The following is a 22422-nucleotide window of genomic DNA, read 5'->3' as shown; positions in this document are numbered from 1 at the left end:
TAGCTCCACTGAGCTATGTAACTCTTTTCCAGAAGTGACACGGCCACAGATGATAGCTCAACGAAGTTGCTGATATCATCATCATCGTTTAGAAATTTATAGCAGCAGCCAAATACTCTAAACACGGGATGTCGATTCTAAAATGTGGAGGGGAAAACCGGAAGATCCGGAGAAAAATTAACGCGACCATCACGGGGGGAGAGAGAGATACAGCAGGTGTCAGGGTCGGGATCAAACCCACGACCACTTGCATACCAAGCGAAGTAGTTAACATCTCCTAACCACCACGGCATCCCTCTGACTTCCCACACCACTCACGCACGGTCCCCCCCCTCACGCACACTCCAACAACAACCGCCATTCGCAACTAAGTGGCGGCGATGTCACCACGGCACCTGTGCCAGGCTAGGTGCACTATAATGCCACGTGAAGCATCGAACGCCAGCTGGCAGGAAGTCACGGGACAGACCCTTTGGGTGCCATGGGTTGACTGACTGAGATAATAATAATTCCATGTATTTAGTGGCTTTTCAGCAAGGATCTCAATACATTGTACAGGACACAGCAGCAGCAGACACTTGGCATGAAAAATACTTATATTATAATTACATTTGAAAAATGCATTCATATTGAACGAACTAACAGTTTAATTTGTGAAAGTGTATGGAAATCGGGTTTTAAGACGCATTTTTTAAATGACTCCGAGAAATCCTGATACCTCGTTGAAGGGCGTTGCATAGCCTGGGGGCTACACAGAAAAAATCTCGGGTCACCCATTGACCAAAGCCTCGACCCGGGAATGCAGAGCAGATCTGCGTATCCCCCAGATCATAGGGGCCGCGAGGTGACATATGGGTGCAGCATGTCAATGATGTCGGCGGGGGTTAATATGGTTGAGCGCTTTGTAAATTAACAATAGGAACTTTTTACTGTATTTTTAAAGTGAAACTGAAAGCCAGTGCAAGGGAGGCCAACAAAGGCGTAATGTGATGTGAAGGTGTTCCGGTAAACACCCGAGCCAGCCGCATTCTGAACATGCTGCAAATCGAGATGACTGGCAACGAGCAGCACCCCCCGCCCCACTCACCCCTCCTAACAAAACCAACCGCTGCCATTTACCACTAAGGGGAGGTGATGTCACCACGGCGCATGTGCCAAGCAAGGTGCACTTTAAGGCCACGTGAAGTGGATTTCCCTACACCTCTGCTGTAGCAGATGGACAGAAAATGTGGCATCTGTGCAGGACCACCCTGGTCTGAAACCACATTGGGGCTCCGCAAGCCTCTCCTCAGCGTGCCCGGTAAGGCAATGTTGAATAATTCTTGCCACGACCTTTCCCGGCACATTGAGGAGGGAGATGCCCATGTACTTGTTATAGTCTGTGCGGTCCCCCTTCTTAAAGTGGAGGACCACCAGAGAATCCTTCCAATCCTGTGAGATCATCTCTGCCCGGCACTTTCCTTTGTCTCAGACCATGGATCACCTTCCATACTTCCTCAACAGTTGGAACTTCAGCCAGCCACTCACAGGGGGTGACCACTTCTTCCAACATTTGAGGCACAACAGCCTCAGCAGGTTTATCCCCAGTTTGCCATGATGTATTCTGGGCTGAAGGATTTCCTATCCCTTAAGACCTCACAAAAATGCTCAGCAAATATGTAAACCTATTCATGTGGGTCAGAGATCGGATAATATTTCTTTCCCCTAAGAATAGTGATAGTTATGGGACTACAAGTCACTTTTTTGATGGAATTAAACAGTAATTATGTGATCGCAAGCTACTGAAGCAGACTCCATCTCCTCAACAACCTGCGACCACCACTCATACTTGCAATGGGCCATGGCTCTCCGAACCTTCGAGCGAAGGCTGTGGAAGCCTCCTCATTCTCCGACGTGGGATGCTGTAAACAGTGGGAGTGGGCCTGTAGCTTTTTCTCAGCCAGCTGGAACACCTCCTCCATTAGCCAAGGTCTCTGGGGAGGTTTGGACCATGTACCCAAAGTAGCCATTCCAGCTGCATGAGCCAAAGTCTTTAACCTCACCCATTTCTCCTCGGCACCAGAACGCGGGGTGACGATGACAACCGCAGCTGCATGCAATGATGAAATTCTCGCTTCCAACTTTCATCAGCTAGCTGAGACAGGCCACTTTCGGTTTCAATGGGGTCTGAGATGGACATCCACCACCAGAGTGGAAGAATGGCAAGTGCTTCATCTTACAGATGACAAGCCGATGCTCAGTGGGCAGTTCAGCTCCACGGTAAGTCCTGGTGTCAAGGACATGGGCCTGCATCTGCTGTTCCATCACTATATAGTCCAGCAGATGTTCTTGCTTAGACCTGGTGTGCAACCATGATGTTGCGTGGATGCTCCGATGCCGGAACAGGGTGTTGGTAATTACAAGCCAATGGGCTGCACTGAAGTCTAGCAGCCTCCTATCGTTGTTATTGAGCTCATCTGGCCCATGCCTTCCAATCATCCTAGCTCAGGTGCCAGCATCATGACCCACTCAGACATTAAAGTCACCCAACAGGATGACTTTATCCCGATGGGCCACTTTAGATAGCACCTGTGACAGGAGGTTATAAAAGTCTGACTCACCGACCTTGCCTACATCCCTCCACTGATGTTCATCTTCGATAGGGGCGTAAGCAACCACCACCATTCCTTGCCTCCTGTTTATGGGGAGGAGAGCCCACAGTAGCCTCGGGCTTACAGCTTTCCCACACCTCACCACCACGCCCCCTTCATTATTTTGTTTAGAATAAGAGCCACTCCATGTTGTTTAGCAATCTCCTGCCTAAAGTGGAGGACTGTCCACCCCTCATGGTGACTGGAACCAGAGCCGGTCCACCGGACCTCCTGAATACCAGAGAACCAGGCGGTACTGGCCCAGCTCCCGACGGAGAAGTGACAGCCTCTCCTCCGCAGTGAGAATTCATACATTTCATGTCGCCACTCGCAGTGGTTTTTTGCCAATTCTGGAGGAACTCCAAGGTTAAGGATCCAGTCCCCTCACCCCATCCACACTCACCCGCACTCCCCCCCTCACCCCCAATCACCCACTTCCCCCTGCACCCTCACTCACGCTCACCCACCCCTACTCACCCACACACGTGCACGTGGGGAACTCGCTGATCGGAGGCAGTAGCGGGGACCTCGCTCTGGGTGGCTCCCCAGCGTTGGCGGAGTCTTCCCCCCCCTCCTCCGTCCCGGCCGCGGCGCCCACCAGGGGGTTCTCCGCGGGGGCCTCTCCGTCCAGGGAGGGGGCCGTGGGGTGGGCGGCTGTGGGGGGGGCGGTAGTCTCCCCGGGGTGCAGCACTCGCCTCACCGCTTCGGTCAGGAAACGCCCGGGGGAGGCCAAAAAGGTGTCCAGGGACGGGGCCGCCGCTGGAGGCTGCCGGGGGCCCCCTCCCTCGTTGGTGGCCCCTCCCTCCCCCTCCCCACCACCAGCACTGCCACCGACATCCACGGTGGAGCGGAGGACAGCCACGGAGCCCGACACGTCCAAGCGCGCTCGGCCGCCCCCCTTGGCTAGGCCGAGCCTGTAGGCCTGCGCCGGGTGGTGGTGGGGGAGGTGGTGGGAGTGGTGGTGTGGGTGGTGGAGGTGGTGGGGGGTGGTGGCCACCATTGCCACAGACGACGGGGGGCAACCCCCTGCCGAAGCGGTGGAGGCTGCGGAGGAGGAGGAGGGCAGAGGAGGAGGCACAGAGGGAGGAGCCGGGGAGACCCCGAGGATGCGCAGGAGTTCGGAGTGGGGGCTCCGATCGGCGGGTTTCAATCGAACCAAAACTCCCCCTCCTCCCCCATCTTGTAATCCGGCGCCATCTTGTAATCCCCGACCGCTGCCGCCGCCATCTTGTAATCCTTCATCAGCTCGTAAGTCTCTACCGTGTCGTAATCCACCATCTTGCAACCTTCCGCCATCTTGTAATCCTCCACCACCATCTTGTAATCTTCCACCATCTTGTAGTCTGCCACCATCTTGCAACCGGCCGCCATCTCCTAGTCCATCTCCATCTTGTAATCCTCCGCCGTCTTGTAATCTGCCGCCATCTTGTAATCTGCCACCATCTTGTATCCGGCCGCCATCTTGCTTTGCTTTCTCCCGCCCCTTCTGCTTCTTCTTCTTCTTCACCTCCTCCTCTGTGGTCGAGGAGGCCTCAGCGTTGTCAGTGGCCGGTTTTAACCCCTGATTCTGCTGCTGATGCTGTTGCAGATGGTGCTGTTGATGATGATGCTGGGCGATGACGCTGTTGAGATGCTGGTGATGTGGTTGGTAATGGTTGTTCAGGTGGTTGTTGCTGCTGCTGCTGTGGTCGTGGTGGTGGCTGTTGTTGAGGTGCTGCTGCTGTTGCTGCTGTTGCTGCTGCTGATATTTGCCTGAGGACTGTAGCAAGTTCAAGGCCTTTCCTGAGGAAAATGGCAGCTGCAACTGTTGCTGCTGCTGCTGGTGATGCTGGTGTTGTTGAAGCTGATGCTGAAACTGAAGCTGCTGCTGCTGCTGATGATGTTGCTGCTGCTGATGATGATGATGAATCTGCTGCTGCTGATGATGATTAGACCCTATAGCTGACTGAGACTCCAACTCCTCGAAGAACCTAACCGCTGAAAATGCTCCACTTTTTAATGGCCCCTCTTGCTGCTGCTGCTGCTGCTGCTGCTGCTGAAGATGATGATGATGCTGCTGCTGATGATGATAATGCTGATGATGCTGCTGCTGCTGGTGAGGGGTCATCACCGCCTGCCCACGACTCACGGAGGCAAAGTTTAGCAGATCAAGGACCGCCGAGTCGGTGATGGAGTCCCGGGCGGAGAGCTGTGGGGCGGCGGCGGCGGCGGTGGGCCCGGGGATTTGCGTTGGACCCAGGGCGGCGTGGTGGGGGCCCAGGGCTAGGGGGGCCACGTGGGGGGACACGTGGGGGGCCAGGGAACCCCCCGGTGGGTGGCTCTGCGATAGCTTCGTCAGAGCCTCGATGACCATCACCTGCTCGTGGCTGATGTCGCTTTGGAATCTTGCGCACGGGGGGGGGGGGGGGGGGGGTGGGGGAGAGATATAGAGAGAGAGACACGGGGAGAGAGAGGTGTGAATATTAATGAATCCTGCATGCGAGTCCATTTTTCTAGTTAAGGCCCACTGAGCTGTGTAGTTCTTTTTCAAAAGTGAACTGCCAATCACAAATGGTGCGGCCGGGTACGGGTAAGGAAACAAAACCCATTTGCGACCTCTGCAGCAGCTCAACAGATTGGCTTATCATCATCACGTGGACATTTATAGCAGCAGCCAAATACTCTGAACGCATGATGTTGATTCTAAATTAGGAAAATCCAGGTGACCACCACGGGGAGAACATGCAAACTCGAAATATACAGGCATAGTCACAGTTGGGATCGAAACCATGACCTCCTGTATACTCGGCGAAGTAGTTAACATCTAATCACCACGTCAATGAGTCACTGTACTAGGTCTGCCCAATCCCTACTCACCTAGTGACCAATACTAGTCTAAGCCACTCCATTCTGTTGCCCACCAACATTGCCCGTCGGTGCGTTGCCGTATGTCGATTGACGGCAACAACTTCACTGGATTGAGGTGCCGCGATGGCTAGGGAGATGTTAACTCCCTCGCCTGGTATACAGGAGGGTTGCGGGCTTGATCCCGACCCTGACAATGCCTGCTGTATATTTGGAGTTTGCGTGCCTCTCTGTCTCTCTCTCCCCGATTATTCTCCAGGTCCTCCGGTTTTTCTCTCCACATTTCGAGTGATTTAGCTGCTGCTGTACATTTCCACACCATGATAAGCCACTTTGTTGAGCTATCATACGTGATGGCCAGGTCGATTCTGAAAAAGACCGACATAGACCAGTTAGGCCTAACTTGGTAAAATAAAATAAAAATAGTTGAGTCTATATGACTCGATGTATCTCTTTGGGTCTCTATGCATCTCGATGAGTCTCTATGTGTATCTATGGGCATCTGTATCTCTCTGGGTCTCGATGCATCTCTAAACATTTAGAGAGTATTTGGCAGCTGCTATAAATTTCCACGTGATGAAGACAAGCCAGTTACGTTGAGCCATCATTTGCGATAGCCAGGTTCGCTTCTGACAAAGAGTTATACAACTCAGTGGACCTTACCGGGTAAAGTAAAAAAAAAGGTCTTGTTTTAGTTCATAATGGCCTTTACACTCACCCCTCCATCCCTCACCCAGGCCCCTCATCCTCACCTTTGCGAGGTGGGACTCATGTTCCAGAAGGAGTGCTGGCTGGATTGAAGGCTGTGGAGATTATCTGGGTTCCACGGCCATTGCTGATGATGATGATGCTGCTGCTGGTGCTGCTGATGATGTTGATGGGTGAGCAGCTGCTGATGCTGCTGCTGATGGAGCTGATGTTGCCAGGCCTTCTCAAGGCTGGAGGCCTCGACATCTTCATTGGGAACCGGGAAATGAACCTGGCCAGGACAACACGGGAGGTGAAGGATTAAGTTATTCGCTCACCTACCCACTCATTCACCTACTCACTCGCATATGTACTCTTTCCCCTACTCAATCAACCAATCACTCGCCTACCAACACATTCACCTACACACGCAATCACCCAGAGACCCACCCATTCACTCAAAAGGATGGATACTTTCTCTAGTATCTGTGGCAATGTCGACTACACCTTGCCAGACACTCATCCACCAACTCACTCACTCACCTACACACTCATCTACCAACTCACTCACCCAACAACAACAACCGCCATTCGCCACTAAGTGGCGGTAACGTCACCACGACGCTTGTGCCAGGCTATGTGCACGTTAAGGTGAGGTGTCGAACGCCCGCTGGCAGAAAGTCACGGGACAGGCCCAGGTGCCATGGGTCAACTGGGTCAACTTACCCACGCACCCACCGAATCACACACCAATTTATTCACTCAACTAATCACTCACCTACCCACTCACTCGCCCACTGACGCACACACTCACTCACCTACTCACTTGCCTACCCACTCCCCCACTTATTCACCGACTCACTCACCCACCCACTCACTTCCAGGTTCTGGATATTTTTTTACTGGCGCTATGGGAGCTCCAAGTATTGTGGGAAGCTCACACAGAGTTAGCAGTGGGTGTTGCTAATGGTGACGTCACGTCTAGACACTGGGCACTTGTCTCCAGACACAGCTGGTGACGTGATGGGGGAGGGGAGTAGGGGGAGTGGTGGATGAGGGGAGGGGCTTGGGGGGGGGCGGTGGACGTTGTGAGTCACGTGACCACAGCGGAAACGTCCGTGTCTTCATTGTGAGTCATGATCTCTTCCCGGCTTGTGAATGCAATGGGGAGGGAATAGTGCTGCTGTTAGCACATTGCGCTACGAATCAGAGGTACGCTGAGACACCGACAAAGACCCCCTGCAAGGCCTGAATAGACTGTTGGAGCAAGTGCTGTTAGCGAGTAGCACCTATAAAGCCCGGCACAGCACACGAGAGGGTGGGTGGTCACCTTTATCTCCCCAGCGGTGGTGTCTACTACACACCGCACCAGGTACTCATTTCAGGCTGAGTCGACCTAGGGGAGGCCCAGGACCGGTTAAAATAATCATCACTGGTGTTGGCCGTGAGCGGGAATCGAACCCGGGTCGCCAGGTTCATAGCGCAGCGCGCTGACCACTACACTACCGCTCCCCACACACAGATACACATACAGATATGACAACAGCTGCTATTCATCACTAAGTGGCGGTCACATCACAAAGGCGCTTTTTCTAGGCCAGGCACACTCCAAAGCCATTTGAAGTGTCGAAGGCTCGCTGACAGATCGCAGGACAGACCGAGGTGCTATGGCTTGCCTGAGATGACTGGCAGATGCACCACTTCTGTCCCCTACTCTGCCAACTTGCAGCTCGTTATTGTGAGTGTCTATCCTCTGCCCTCAATTGTAGTTGGAGGGTGTAATACCTTCAACTGTCCAGTAACTCCCTTCAGGGGCCACCACCACAGAGGCTGATCTTGACACCGCTGGTACCAGTCTTCGGCAATTCCACTCGGCTCCACATACTTCTGTACTGCATCAGTCAATTTCTCCTCTAGCCCATGCCATGCCCCATTAGCCCCCTCTATCCGGCCAAACAGAAGCCAACGCAGCCGGAGGAACTCATTGGTGGGAATATATCTAGATCTTTCAAGGATTTGCGAGCTCCTCACACAATCCAACCTGGCTAAACCAAGGATGGATCGTAGGCAGGCCAGCCTGAATGTTTAACTGGCATAGACGTTCCATTAGAGGAAACTCCGTTTCACAAGCATAGAGAAGGGAGGGCATGACTGTGGCCGAGAGTACCCGCAGCTTTGTGTGGAGCGATAGACCAGCTAGCTTCCACAGAGCGTTATGCAGACAATGAAAAGATAATGCTGATTGATTCGGAGACATGTGCTGTCAAACTGGATCTGGTCATAAGCACACTGCCCAGGTATGGAAAACTCTCTACTCTTTCCACAACTCCCCCATCACCAATGGGGAGTTGAGGGGGTGGAGTCTTTGATGGCACAAAATACTCAGGCAGGTGCTTAGCTTTGGTGGGGCTCTCTTAGTGGCACGCTCAAGGCCAAGCAACAGCACCTCCAAATCCTTTTCTGAGTGAGCAGCAATCACCTGATCACCAGCATACATAACATGTTTGACCAGTATGGAGACATCCCTCGACTGTATCGGAACATCGATCAGCCCCTTATTGTATTTAAAACTATTTATTTTAAACTATTTAAACAAAAAACATATTTTACAAGGCAAGGCCCACTGAGCTATATATCTCTTTTTCAGAAGCCACCTGGCCAAAAAAATGAAAGCTCAACAAAGCGGCTTATCCCGTGGAAATGCATAGCAGGAAAATTCTCGAAACCAGCAGTTCTGGACCTTTACTGCAGCCTGCACCCATTTGCTTCTTATAAAAAAGACATCTCGCACCCCCCAGGGAGTGCGCGCACCCCAGGTTAAGAACTACTGCTCTAAAAGCATGTTTCTGTACCAGATAAAAATTTCCTCTGGTCCAGCCATGAAAAGCTGCTTTAACTACGTGGTCGAATATAATTTTAAATAATGTAGGAGCCAGAGGACATCTATGTCGCACTCCAAAGTGGACAGGGAATGATTCTGACTCCCAGCCATGTAGCTTTACCCAGGCCTGCCCACCAACATGAAGGTACTTAATGATTGTGAGCAGAGTGAGGGACTCCGAAATCATGAAGAACAGCCAAAGCCCTGGCCTATAGATGGTATCATAGGGCTTGACAAGGTCAATAAGCAGAGATAAAGGTCCTTTTATAATTCCTGACACCTCTGCTGTAGCAGACGGATACATAATATGGCGTCTGTGCAGGATCGCCTTGCCCTGAAACCACATTGTGGATCCCCAAGCCTCTCCTCTGCGTGCCTGGCAAGGCGATGTTGAATAATCCTTGCCAGGACCTTTCCTGTCACTCAGGAGGGAGATGCCCCTCTAGTTGTTACAATCTGTGTGCCCCCCCTTCATAAAGCAGGGAACCACCAGGGCATCATTCCAATCCTGTGGAACTGGTCCTTTGGTCCAGACAGTTGTGATGATGTCATGAAGGGCAAACTGCACACAGACGCTACCGTGCCTCAGCAGGTGGCTTGGGAGATAATCTCTGCCCGGCACTTTTCCTTGTCTCGGACTCTGAATCGTCCCTCGCACAGATGGCACCTCAGACAAGACACTCGCAAAGGGTGGCTAACTTCTGTCAATATTTGGGGCACTACAGCCCCAGCAGGGGCATCTCAACCTTTCCCCATGATGTTATCTCGGCTGAGGGAGTTCCCCTCCCTAAGATCTCATAGAAAACCAGCAGACCTGTTATTGGGGGCCAGAGATCTGATTGCCATTCTTTCCCTTAATGATGGTGATACATGAGGCACTGCAAGTTACTTTTTGGATGGAATTAAAGAGTGGTTTGTGATTGTGGGCTACTGTGGCAGATTTTTCCTCCTCAACAACCCACTCCCATGACTGATCCTTGCAGCACCGCAGGGCTCTCAGAACCTCCAAGCAAATCCTGTGGTAAGCCTCCTTATTCTCTGACGTGGGATGTTGCAGACAACGGGAATGGGCCTGTCGTTTTCTCTCAGCCAGCCGGAATATGTCCTCATTCAGCCAGGGTCTCTGGGGAGATCTGGACTGCATACCCAACGCAGCCATTGCAGCTGCATGAACCACAGTCCTGACCCTCACACATTTCCCCTCAGCATCAAGAGGAAGGCAATGCCAACGCCAGCTGCAAGCTATGTTGAAATTCCTGCTTGCAATTATTAGAGGTGCCACGGTGGTGAGATTTTAACTCCCTCGTCTGGTATGCAGGAGGTCGTGGGTTTCATCCATGCCCTGACGCCTGCTGTATATCTGGAGTTTGGATGTTCTCCCCGTGGTCATGCGGATTTTTGTCCAGGGTTTTTCCCGACAATCAGAAACACGCGTTCAAAGTGTTTGGCTAATATAAATTTCCACGTGCAAAGCCACTTTGTTGAGCTACCATTTTTAGGCAAGTAGCTTTAAAAAAAAAGCTATATAGCTCAGTGGGCCTTACCTGGTACAATGAAAATTGTTTATAGTTTCATAGCTAGCTAGACCAGAGCACCTGTGGACTTGAATGGGGTCCTAAATGGACACCCACCACTGGAGTGGAAGAATGGCAGGCTTATCGTACAGATGACAAGCCGATCATCATTGGCTAAATCAGCTCCACGGTAGGTTCCTGGTGTCAAGATCATGGGCCCACAACCGCTGTTCCATCACTATATAGTCCAGCAGATGTTCTTGCTTGACCCAGGCATGAATGCATAATGCTGTGTGGATGTGCCTATGCCGGAACAGCGTGTTGGTAATTACAAGCCCATGGTCTGCACACAATTCTGGCTGCCTCCTATTGTTATTATTCAGCTGATCTGGCCCAGGCTTTCCAATCACTCCGGCCCAGGTTTCTGCATCATGACCCACTTGGGCACTGTAGCTTGCATGTGAAACAGGAGGTTACAGAAGGCGTCTGACTCATCGGGCTTTTCTGCATCCCTCCACTAATGCTTATCTTCGGCGTGGGCATAAGCAACCACCACTACCATTACTCACCTCTTATTGATGCGGAGGCAAGCCTACAGCAGCCTGGGACTCAGAACTTCCCACACGTTGCCTCCACTCTCCCACACCCCATGCATTCTCTTGTTTGGTCATTTCCTGCCCAGTGGAGGAATTTACACCACTCATGGTGACTGGAGTCAGAACCTAAACTTTTCCAAACAGGTTTAGGTGGTATCTGTCCTTCTCACGACAGAGGAATGGCGGCCTCTCCTCCACAGCAACAGTTTGATCATTCCACATGACCAACAGCAGTGGTCTCCTGTTCCTGGAGGAACCCTGAGAAGGGGGTCCAGTCTGACTCCGCCAAATTGAGTTTGGCCAGAAGGCACCATAAACGCCTGACCCCTGTGGCTTCCAGCACAGACTTTGTGGTATTTCCACCGTGGTATTTGGTAGAAAAAGTACCAAGTGGGAGGGATACCAGGCCCTCATACACACGAACATATCTACATATTTACCCACCAACTAACACTCACACCACCACGGCCCCCACACACACACAGCCAGCACCACTTACACACGCAGCCTATACCACCAAGTACCAAGGCCCACACACACACACAACAACAACCATTCGCCATGACAGGTCACAGAGGTTACAGCACAGACCCATGGGTTGACTGACTGAGATGACTGGCAGATGCACCACCTGTGCTCTCAACTCTGATAACTTTGTGTATTTTAGCCGCTTTGCACTCTGCTCGTTGTTGTGAGCATGACTTATCTGCCCTCTGTTGTTCCTGGGGGGCGAATCCTCCTCCACAGAGGCCGATTTTGACACTGCTGATACCAGTCATAGGCAAGTCCAATCAGCCCCACATCTTTCTATACCACATCAGTCAATCTCTTCTCTAGCCCGGCCAAATATAATCTGCTTGACCATGCGGTGGCTGAGCATGCGGGCTACATGACCCAGCCAATGCAGTCTTGCTAGCCACACACTGCTATACACGGCATGTCACCATACACAACATAACACCACACACTACAGTATACAATACACTCCACCACGTGGTACGCACAGTACACCACACACTGCTGTACACTAAAGGCCACCAAACACAACAGTACGTCACAATGCGCCGTGCCGCACACGAAAGTGGTGTCCGGTTTCACGGTGGTCCAGATGTTATGTGACACCCCCCCCCCCCCCCCCCCCCATTGAATTATCTGAAAAGGTCATATTTTGCATACCAAATTTGGGGAGAGGGAAGGTGAAAACACAAAAAAATATGCAAAGAGGGCGAGAAGGCGAGAAGGCGAGGGGGGGGCGAGGGGATGTTAGGGGGTCAATTAATTTGATCGGGGGGGGGGGGGGTGCAATTACAACAATCTACATATCTGTCAACCCCTTATCAGTGCCCTACGTTATTACAGACAAATTCAGGCCTCATTGGTCACTCCATGCCCCTTACAAATCTCACCGTTCATCCTACAAAGTCCCATCACAAGGGAGAAACACAGACACAGACAATCACCACTACTACACTCACCACTACATACCTGTCAACCCCTTATCAGTGCCCCTACCTTATTACAGACCAATTCTGACCTTATTAGTCACCCCATGCTCCTTATGAATCTCAAAGTTCATCCTACAAAGTCCCATCACAAGGGAGAAACACAAACAAATAACATACATTTTTTTACTCAATTTCCCTGTACAAGAATACGGGTAAACCGTATGGGTTTACAGGTATAAATCTGGGACCACCACTGTACAAAACTGAAATGTAAACAAACCGCACGTGCAAACGTAAGACGGCGAACGCTTCTCTCTTAACCAACCCCCCACACTCAACATCTGCCTCTCACTTTTCACGCCAACAAAAAAAACCCGACAAAAGATCCCTTAATAGACTGTTGGGGCGAGTACATGTAACAAAGGTTTATTTTTGGGTTAGATCGCTGCAATTATAATTGTTTTGTGGTAAACCTCCACCACCCGACACAGCCAGTAAGGTTTGTCACATAAACAAAACGCGCCAATAATTTTACTATTTCAGCCCACCTGTGTGTTGGAGAGTGATAAAACATTATAAATGTTGTGGATTTACTCTCCAACACACCGGTGGGCTAACGTAGTAAATTACACTATACACTACACTATACACTAGACTACATACTACACTATACACTACACTATAAACTACATTGTACACTCCACTATACCCTATACTACCCACTATACTAGTAACTAATTGGCGTGTTTTGTTTACGTGACAAACCTTACCGGCCATGTCGGGCGGTGGAGGGTTATGACACAACATTTATACTTACAGCGATCCAACCCAAAAACCTTGATTATGAATAACATTGGTCGCGAAAGCCTGCTACGTGTGGGGCAAGTACTGTTGGCGAGTAGCACCTACTTATCGACTAAAACTAATCTAAAGATTTTTTTTTCATTTTACCAGGTGAGGTCCCCCACTGAGCTGTGTGTAGCAATTTTTTTTTCAAAAGCGACCCTAACCTGGCCATCGCAAATGATTACAGCTCAAGCAAGTGGAAATTTACAGCCAGCCAAATGCTCTTATCTCTCTAAAAGCAAGAAAAATCCACGCGACCACGGGGAGAAAAATAGAGATAGGAATATTACAAAAATATATAGCGGGCGTCAGGGCCGGCATGGAACCCATGACCTCCTGTATACCAGGTGAGGAAGTTAGCATCTCCGAGCCACCATGATGATGAGAGATAGACGCAAACTCCAAATATCCATTATACTGTTTTTTGTGCAATATCGCGTAAATGAGTCGCTAAACCAGCCACAACCTGACATAGCGAACTAGTAAGGCTTCTTACGCAAACAGAACATTCCAACTCGTTACTAGTGTAGAGGAGTAGTATGGAGACGTGACGTCATGCGCGCGGTGAGGTGCGAGCACGTCATGTCACCTAGGGGTACTTACTTAAGGGGGGCCCCGTGACGAAAGGGGGGTCGTTGTGGGAGCCCGGGATGGAGAGGGGTTGAAGAGATAGCCAGGGGTAAGGCTGGGAGAGGTCTGCTCGAGCCAGCTAGGTTTAGGTGGGGCGCTGCTCTCCTCGGTCGGGCGGTGTTGGTTGAGCCCCCGTCCCGACTCGAGTGAGAGAGTGAGAGATAGCTGGGCTAGCAGCAGGGAGAGCCAGAGATAGCTGAGCTAGCACCAGATAGAGCCGAGGTCTCTGTGAAGGACCCAGTGTAGGGGCACCTACCTCTGGTGCGGTTATTGCTCCCTTGTGTTAATAAACCGGCGCAAGCCCTTACCTGGAAACCTGCCTCCGAGTCACCACGCAACAACTGGTGCCAGAAGTGTCTCCAGCTTTCGCCGCCATGCCAAAATCAAGGGCGAAGAAGAAGAACCCTCAGGTGGTGAGACCCGAAGACGAACAGGGCTTGGAGGAGGCTCCCGCGACGTCCCCGGAAACCGGGGCCCCCGGAGATGCGCCCCGTGGAGTCGGGCCGTCCCGAGTTGGAGGAGGTGGGGGCCGTGGGTGGCTCCTCACCACTGCCGGACACCTGGCAGGTCCTCACGGGCCAGCTCGGACTGCTCCTGCAGTCGGCCGCCCAACTCGTCGCGACCATGGCCGAGGTGGGATCACATCCGCGTGCACTCGGCACGCTTTAGAAGCGGAATCGGCGGGTTCCCGCCATCGCGCCTCCCGCTTCATTTCCAATTGGTACCGTTTCCCCACCGGCTGCGACTCCGGTGTTGGGCGCCATTACTGCGCGGGACGCGACGCAATTTTCGGCCGCCATTTTACCCATGACACCGCAACCGGGCGCCATTTTAACCGCGACACCGCAACCGGGCACCATTGGGGGTGCGACTCCATACGTCGCCGCCATTGCCGACGCGGATCGGCAACCCGGCGTCGCCATGGCTCCTACAACGGCGTCTCCGAGCGCGCCGGCGGGTGCACCCTCGCCCGCAGTTGAGTCAGGTGGCCAGAGGCTTCGCCGATTGCCTCCCGTGCACTAATTTATCGGGCGGCGACTGGTGGGCGTTTCGGGACCGGTTTGACACGGCGTATGTGTTGGTTGGATGCCCATGGAGGAGGCTCTGAAAGTGCTCCCCACAGCACTGGACAACAGGACTTTGGCGGCATTTATATCTATCCCGCCTGCTAACAGGGCGATGCTGCAAGACGCGATCTTTGAGCCGCCTTCAGAAACACCACTCGCCTACCGCAGCTCCTTACTGGTGCTGGCAAGGGTGGCGTATCCTTTTATGGATGGGTCAGCACTGGAATCCTTGGCCTTGGAGCGGCTGCTTTGCCTTGCGTGGAAGCTGGGTGTAGCGCTGGCGATTGCCGAGGAGGCGGACATCTCGTCCCTGCGGGTGGCGCAGGGAATCCAGGCCCATCTCGCCGTGCACCAGCCACCCGGCGTGGTGGTGTGCACTGGGGCCCCAGGTCTTGAGGGGGCTGGCACACCTCCAGGGGAAGATGGCCTCGTAGCCTTCGCAGGGGGCGACCAACATGGGAGGGGTGCCGGGGGCAGCCAGACGGAGCAACGGGGGCGGGTGAGGTCTTCTCGTGCGCGGGGGTCGGTGTCCACCTCCTGCTTTCGTTGTGGTCAGCAGGGCCACATCGGGTTGGGCTGCCACAACGCCCCCGGAGCCTTCAGCACGCCCTCATCGTCCTCCGGCTCCACATCGGCGTCGCCAGGGCCTCAGGCGATTCGCAACACATCATTAATTCGGCCGATCCCCTCACCTCACTCATCTAGCGGGGTTAGGGGTCATGATCACAAGACCATCACTAAGAGCTCAGAAACGCCCTGTGCGCCTTCGTTGTCACTCGCCGGGTGGCCTAGGCGAGTCCGTCAATGGAACGCGCTCGTGCATCGGGTTGTGGTGGCCGCGGTTGGTTCCTTGGCGATTGCTGGTAGTGTCCAGGGTATTGATGTACGGGTCTTGGTGGACACGGGAGCATCGGCCACTATTATATCTGAGTGCATCGTTGGGTTGTTGCCACACAGCGTTTGCCCATTACGCACAGTTCAAGGGGCATGTGTTGCCGCAAACGGCGGCAGTTTGGGCATTTTGGGCCACATTGTTGCCTCAATACGGATTGGCGAAATCGAATTGGAGGGGCCGGTTTTGGTCTCTAAGGCATTGGCAGTGCCATGCCTTTTTGGAACGGATTCTTTGGCCAAGATGCCCATCCGTTTTCTCGTGGACCAAGGCTGTGTGGAGATGCCATTGGACCGACGGCTGCATTTCTTGAAGTCTCCCACTTTGTTGTCCCCCCTTAGCGCCAGTGTACGGGCTTTGACGAAGGAGTCTGTGACCATTCCACCTGGGTCACAAAAGCTGGTACCCCTGAGGTTGCGCAGGCCCCTGGATTTGCGTTCCCCCGGGATGGGCATCCTGTTATCTCCCTCAAACTACTTCTTGAGGACGCCCTGTTTAGTGGGTGCCCTAACAGCCCTGTCAGAGGACCAGAACCCATTCTTGCAGGTCCTGAATTCAGGTCCCTTGCCAATGGCGATTCCGGCAGGCACCGTCTTGGCGCATGCAACCCCGGCTTCTCCACCCGATGATGCTGTGCCGGCTGGGGGTGTTGTGGCGGGCGTCACACACTGTGGGAGGACCGACGCATCATGGATTGATGCGCTGAGTCAAGAGAATGCCTTGTTGTCCCCCGAGGAGCGCCAGCGGCTCTGCAAACTCATTGAGAGATTCACCGATGTGTTTAGTAAGAGTAAATTCGATATTGGTTGCACGACTCTGCTGGAACATCACATAGACACAGGAAATTCGCCCCCTATTCGGCTAAATTCACACCGATTCAACCCCAAGGTAAAATATCATGTCAACGTGGTAGTCGACGAGATGTTGGCAGCAGACATTGTCTCCTGATCCACTAGCCCTTAGGGCGCCCCCATTGTGCCAGTCAAGAAACGGGACAGGAGTCTCCGGTTTTGCGTCGATTTTCAGAAGCTAAACAAGATTTCGGTGGCTGATGCATATCCCTTGCCCTGCATGGATGATTCACTCGACGCCCTCTCAGGTGCGCGGTTCTTCGACCTTAGACTTGCTCTCGGGGTTCTGGCAATTGCCACTGGACGAGGCCTCTAGACCAAAGACAGCGTTCCGCACACCCCAGGGGCTGTTACAACTTAATCGGTTTCCTATGGGCCTTCATTCGGCCCCGGCCACCTTCCAATGTCTCATGGAGATGGTTTTAGCGGGTCTGCAGTGGGAATCTTGTTTAATTTACGTGGACGACGTTATTGTTTTCAGCCGTACATTTGACGAGCACTTGTGGCGTCTTGAGTCAGTGTTCGTCAAAGTGCGTGCTGCTGGCTTAAAATTTAAACCACAAAAGTGTCATTTGTTGCAACCATCGGTGAAATATTTGGGCCATATTGTTAGTGTGTCAGGTGTCGCCACGGATCCGGAAAGACAGCTTGTGTCCTGACGTGGCCGACTCCCACATCTGTCGCTGAAGTGCGCAGCTTCGTCGGCTTCGCCTCGTACTATCGTCACTTTACATGCTATTTTGCGACGAAAGCAAAGCCACTGCACGCACTATCTGCCAAAGGTCAAAAGTTTAGCAGGGGCATCCTTGGCGGATGCGCTGCCCTTGGGGTACCCTGACTTTTCAAAGCCCTTCATTCTCGACACCGATGCCAGCGACATGGGCATTGGGGCTGTCCTGGCTCAGGTGGTCGACGGGGTTGAAAGGGTCGTTGCTCTATGGTAGTCGCGTTGTGTCCCCCGTGGAGCAGCGGTATTGTGTTACCTGGAGGGAGCTGCTGGCCATTGTGTTTTTTGTGCAGCTGCATAGGCCCTATTTGTATAGTAGGCGGTTTACCGTTCGGACTGACCATGCGGCCCTGCAATATTCGTTGCGGATAGATCAGCCCTCGGGTCAGCTGTCCCGCTGGCTCGAGGTGCTGCAGGAATATTCCTTCGATGTCATCCGCAGAAAGGGGGCACAGCATGGAAACGCTGATGGCCTGTCCAGGCTGCCTACGGAAGGCGGGTGCGCGTGTACCCTGGGTTCGAGTCGCTGCAGGACCACAGTGGACACCACAGCCCAGTTGATTGCAATGGCCGAAACTGCCCACCCTCCGGGCGTGGCGTTGCCTGTGGACTTTGGGGCTAACGCTCCCGTATCATTGACAGCCGGGTCGGCTGATTTTTTTTCATTTAGAGTAGTCGTCATATGCGCGGTGAAGTGCGAGGACGTCATGTCACCTAGGGGTACTTAAGAGGGGCCCCGTGATGAAAGGCGGGTCGTTGTGGGAGCCCAGGATGGAGAGGGGTTGAAGAGATAGCCAGGGGTAAGGCTGGGAGAGGTCTGCACGAGCCAGCTAGGGTTAGGTGAGGCGCTGCTCTCCTCGGTCGGGTAGTGTTGGTTGAGCCCCCGTCCCGACTCGAGTGAAAGAGCAAGAGATAGCTGGGCTAGCAGCAGAGAGAGCCAGAGATAGCTGGGCTAGCAGCAGATAGAGCCGAGGTCTCTGTGAAGGACCCTATGTAGGGGCACCTACCTCTGGTGCGGTTATTGCTCCCTTGTGTTAATAAACCCGGCGCAAGCCATTACCTGGAAACCTGCCTCCGAGTCGTCATTCACCACGCAACACTAGTACAGCAAATATACAGCAGCAGACATCATCAAGGTCCGTGATCGAACCCATGCTCTCCTGTATACCAGGTGAGGTAGTTAACATTTCCTAGCCACCGTCATGACGATGAGAGAGATAGAAGCAAACTCCAAATATACAGCAGCAGCAGGCATTGTCAGGGTGCAGGATCGAACCCACGACCTATATACCATGCGAGGTAGGTAACATCTCCTAGTCACCGTGATTATGATGAAAGAGAAAGAGATGCAAACTCCAAATATACAGCAGCAGGCATTGTCAGGATCCAGGATCGAACCCACACTCTCCTGTTTACCAGGCGAGGTAGTTAACATCTTGTAGCCACCGTGATGATGATGAGAGACGTAAATTCCAAATATACAGCAGCAGCAGCAGGCATTGTCTGGGTCTGGGATCGAACCCACGGCCTCCTGTATACCAGGCGAGGTAGTTAACATCTCATAGCCACTGCGGCACCCCCTTGTACGTGTGGTGAATTTCACTTGTGCCGTACGTAGTCGATCATGCTACAAAGGTTGGGACAATGTGGCACACGAGGGGGTGGGTGGACAGCTACCAACGCACGCCCGGCCGCCTTTGTCTCCCTGGGTGGCGATGTTTGTACACCCGCATAAGGTCGACCTAGGTAGGGGAGGAGGCCCAGGAGTGGTTCAGATAATCGCCATCACTGGCGCTGGTGATGTTGTTTGTGGTGGTGGGGGATGTGGTTGTGTGGTTGGTGGTTGTGGTAGTGTTGGTGGTGGTTGTTGTAGTGTTGGTGGTGGTAGTGTTGGTGGTTGTGTTGGTGGTGGTTGTGTTGTTTGTGGTAGTGTTGGTGGTGGTTGTGGTAGTGTTGGTGGTGGTTGTGGTAGTGTTGGTGGTGGTTGTTCAGGAAAAACAACCCCCTACCTCCTCGTGGTGCCGGATAGCAACACTGTGGTGGGCAGTGCCATGGGGGGAAGGCCACATTAGATTGGCCATTCCCCTCATTGGCTTTTGTAACCACCACAGCAGCCAAATGGGGGTTCTGGATGGGTGCGAGGTTGCTGGTAACCCCTCCACCTTCAATTAATTACCACAATACCACGTTTAAAATATATAATTAATAAGCTTGTGCCGGAGGCCCCGGGGGGACAGGCATCTATGACGTCTCCTGGCCAAACCCCATTTGGCGGAGCCAGGAGATTGAATCTTTGCCCTCGGGGCTCCTCCAGAAACAAAAAAAAACACTGAGGGTGGCCACGTGGAATGTTCAAATGCTCACCGCGGAGGAGAGGCTGCCACTCCTCTGTCAGGAACTGGACCGGTACCGCCTGGATCTCTATGGCATTCAGGAGGTCCGGTGGACCGGCTCTGGCTCCTGCCACCATGAAGGGTGGACAGTCCTCCACTTGGGGCAGGAGACCACCAAACAACAGGGAGTGGCTCTTCTTATGAACAAACTACCGGTAAGTACTCGGCGTTGCCCGGGCGAAAAAGCAGACACACACGTTGATTTACACACAGACATCGACCCACACACATAGAAACACATCGACTTAGACGTACACACACACATATGGTTAAATCCAGGATGGATCGTGAGCAGGCCAGCCTAAATGTTTCTAACCGGCGAAGATGTTCCATTAGGGGGGGTGCACATTTCGCAAGCGTAGAAAAGGGAGGGAATTACCGTGGCCGAGAAGACCTAGAGCTTCATGCGGAGCGAGAGATCATGTAGCTTTCACACAGCATAACGCAGCCGATGAAAAGGTAATGGCGCTCGACTGATTTGGATTGAGACTTCTGCTGTTAAACCGGAGCCGGTCATGAGCACACTGGCCAGGTATGGGAATCTCTCCAATTCTTAGGTTTTTTTTTCGGTAAAGTCACGTAGGTAAAACATCAAAATTAATAAAAATAAATAAAGATCACGACGTTTCGGAGGCAACACAAGTCTCCGTCATCAGGTGGGACCGTCACAGCCAGATTAGCTGCATCAAGTGAGGCAATGATTCAAGATGTAATCCCTTAAAAGCGAGTTGAGGGGGGAGGAGAGGGGGGGGGAGCTCATCAGAATGTGGTAGCCAATGAATGGAACGTATCGGGAGGGAGGGGGGGCGGGGCCAAAAGGGTGGGCGACGGCGTGGAAGCGATTGTGCGCAAGCGACAAACTGCTGCACACGCCAACGTCTTGGACAGGGAGGGGGGAGGGGGCGGCAGTTTGGGCATTTTGGGCCACATTGTTGCCTCAATACGGATTGGCGAAATCGAATTGGAGGGGCCGGTTTTGGTCTCCCCCCCCTCCCTGTCCAAGACGTTGGCGTGTGCAGCAGTTTGTCGCTTGCGCACAATCGCTTCCACGCCGTCGCCCACCCTTTTGGCCCCGCCCCCCCTCCCTCCCGATACGTTCCATTCATTGGCTACCACATTCTGATGAGCTCCCCCCCCCTCTCCTCCCCCCTCAACTCGCTTTTAAGGGATTACATCTTGAATCATTGCCTCACTTGATGCAGCTAATCTGGCTGTGACGGTCCCACCTGATGACGGAGACTTGTGTTGCCTCCGAAACGTCGTGATCTTTATTTTATTTTTATTAATTTTGATGTTTTACCTACGTGACTTTACCGAAAAAAAACCTAAGAATATGAATCCTTGCAGTCACGAAAGCTTCAAGTCTAGAATTAATCTCTCCAATCTCTCCACAACTGCCGCATCACCAATTGTGAGTTGTGGGGGTGAGTTGTCCGATGGTACAAAATATCCAGCCAGGTGCTTAGTTTTGGTGGGGCTGATGGTAAGACCCCACTTCTTAGTGGCACGCTCCAAGTTCAGCAGCAGTGCTTCCAACTCCTCCTCTGAGTGAGCGGCAATTACCAGATCATCAGCATACATAACATGGTTGAGCAATAGGGAGCCATCTCTTGACCTCACCCGGGCATCGATCAGCCTCCCATTGTATCTGTAGCATATGGTAATTCCTCCGGTACAGCCATTAAAGGCTTCACGAACTACGTGGTCAAAAGATATGTTAAAGAATGTGGAAGCCAGAGGACATCCCTGTCACACCCCAAGGTGTAGAGGGAATGGCTGACTGAAGGCCACGTATTTTGACTCGGGGCCGCTCACCATCATGAAGGTCCTTAAGGATCGTGAGCATGAAGAACAACCCAGAGGCCAGGCCTACTGATGGTATCATAGGCCTTGAGCAGGTCAATAAAGCACATACATTCACTCACATGCACACATGGACCTACAGACACGCAAAGAAATGGACTTCCACTGACTCACATGGAGCCACGCACACAAAGCGACTAACACACATGCCCATGGACTGACACACACAGACATATCGACTCACACACACAAACGCATGGACTTACGCACACACACATATGGACTCACACACGCATAGACATCCACTTTAGATACACGCACATGGAGTTACACACACATATATCGACGTACACACATACGGCGACTCACACACACACACATCGACTCACACACAGACATACGTGGACTCGCACACACATTGACGTAAACACACATCGACTAAGTCACACACACATGGACTTACACACACATACATAGACTGACACACACATTGCCCTACATACACATATGGACTGTGACACACATACATCTACTTTAGATACACACACGGATCAACACACACATATCAACTCACACACACGCATTGACTTACACACACACATCGAGTGACACACAC

At 52.5% G+C, this 22422-nt stretch overlaps 1 protein-coding gene across 2 annotated transcripts in view; it reads right to left on the bottom strand.

The window, feature by feature from the left end:
- LOC133359697 (uncharacterized) overlaps nt 1-22422 on the bottom strand; it is a 57024-nt gene that overhangs the window by 22981 nt on the left and 11621 nt on the right. For both annotated transcript variants that reach the window (XM_061578212.1, XM_061578211.1), the window contains exons 2-3: nt 6227-6453; nt 3108-5014 (exon numbers count right to left, since the gene is read on the bottom strand). In XM_061578212.1, coding sequence (XP_061434196.1) covers nt 3108-5014; nt 6227-6453 — 2134 coding nt within the window. The remainder of the gene's footprint in view (nt 1-3107; nt 5015-6226; nt 6454-22422) is intronic.

Source organism: Lethenteron reissneri, chromosome 65 (assembly GCF_015708825.2).
Source record: "Lethenteron reissneri isolate LAM-NWPU_2019-01 chromosome 65, ASM1570882v1, whole genome shotgun sequence".
Lineage (NCBI taxonomy): Eukaryota > Metazoa > Chordata > Hyperoartia > Petromyzontiformes > Petromyzontidae > Lethenteron > Lethenteron reissneri.
This window is presented reverse-complemented; position numbering and strand designations above follow the sequence as displayed.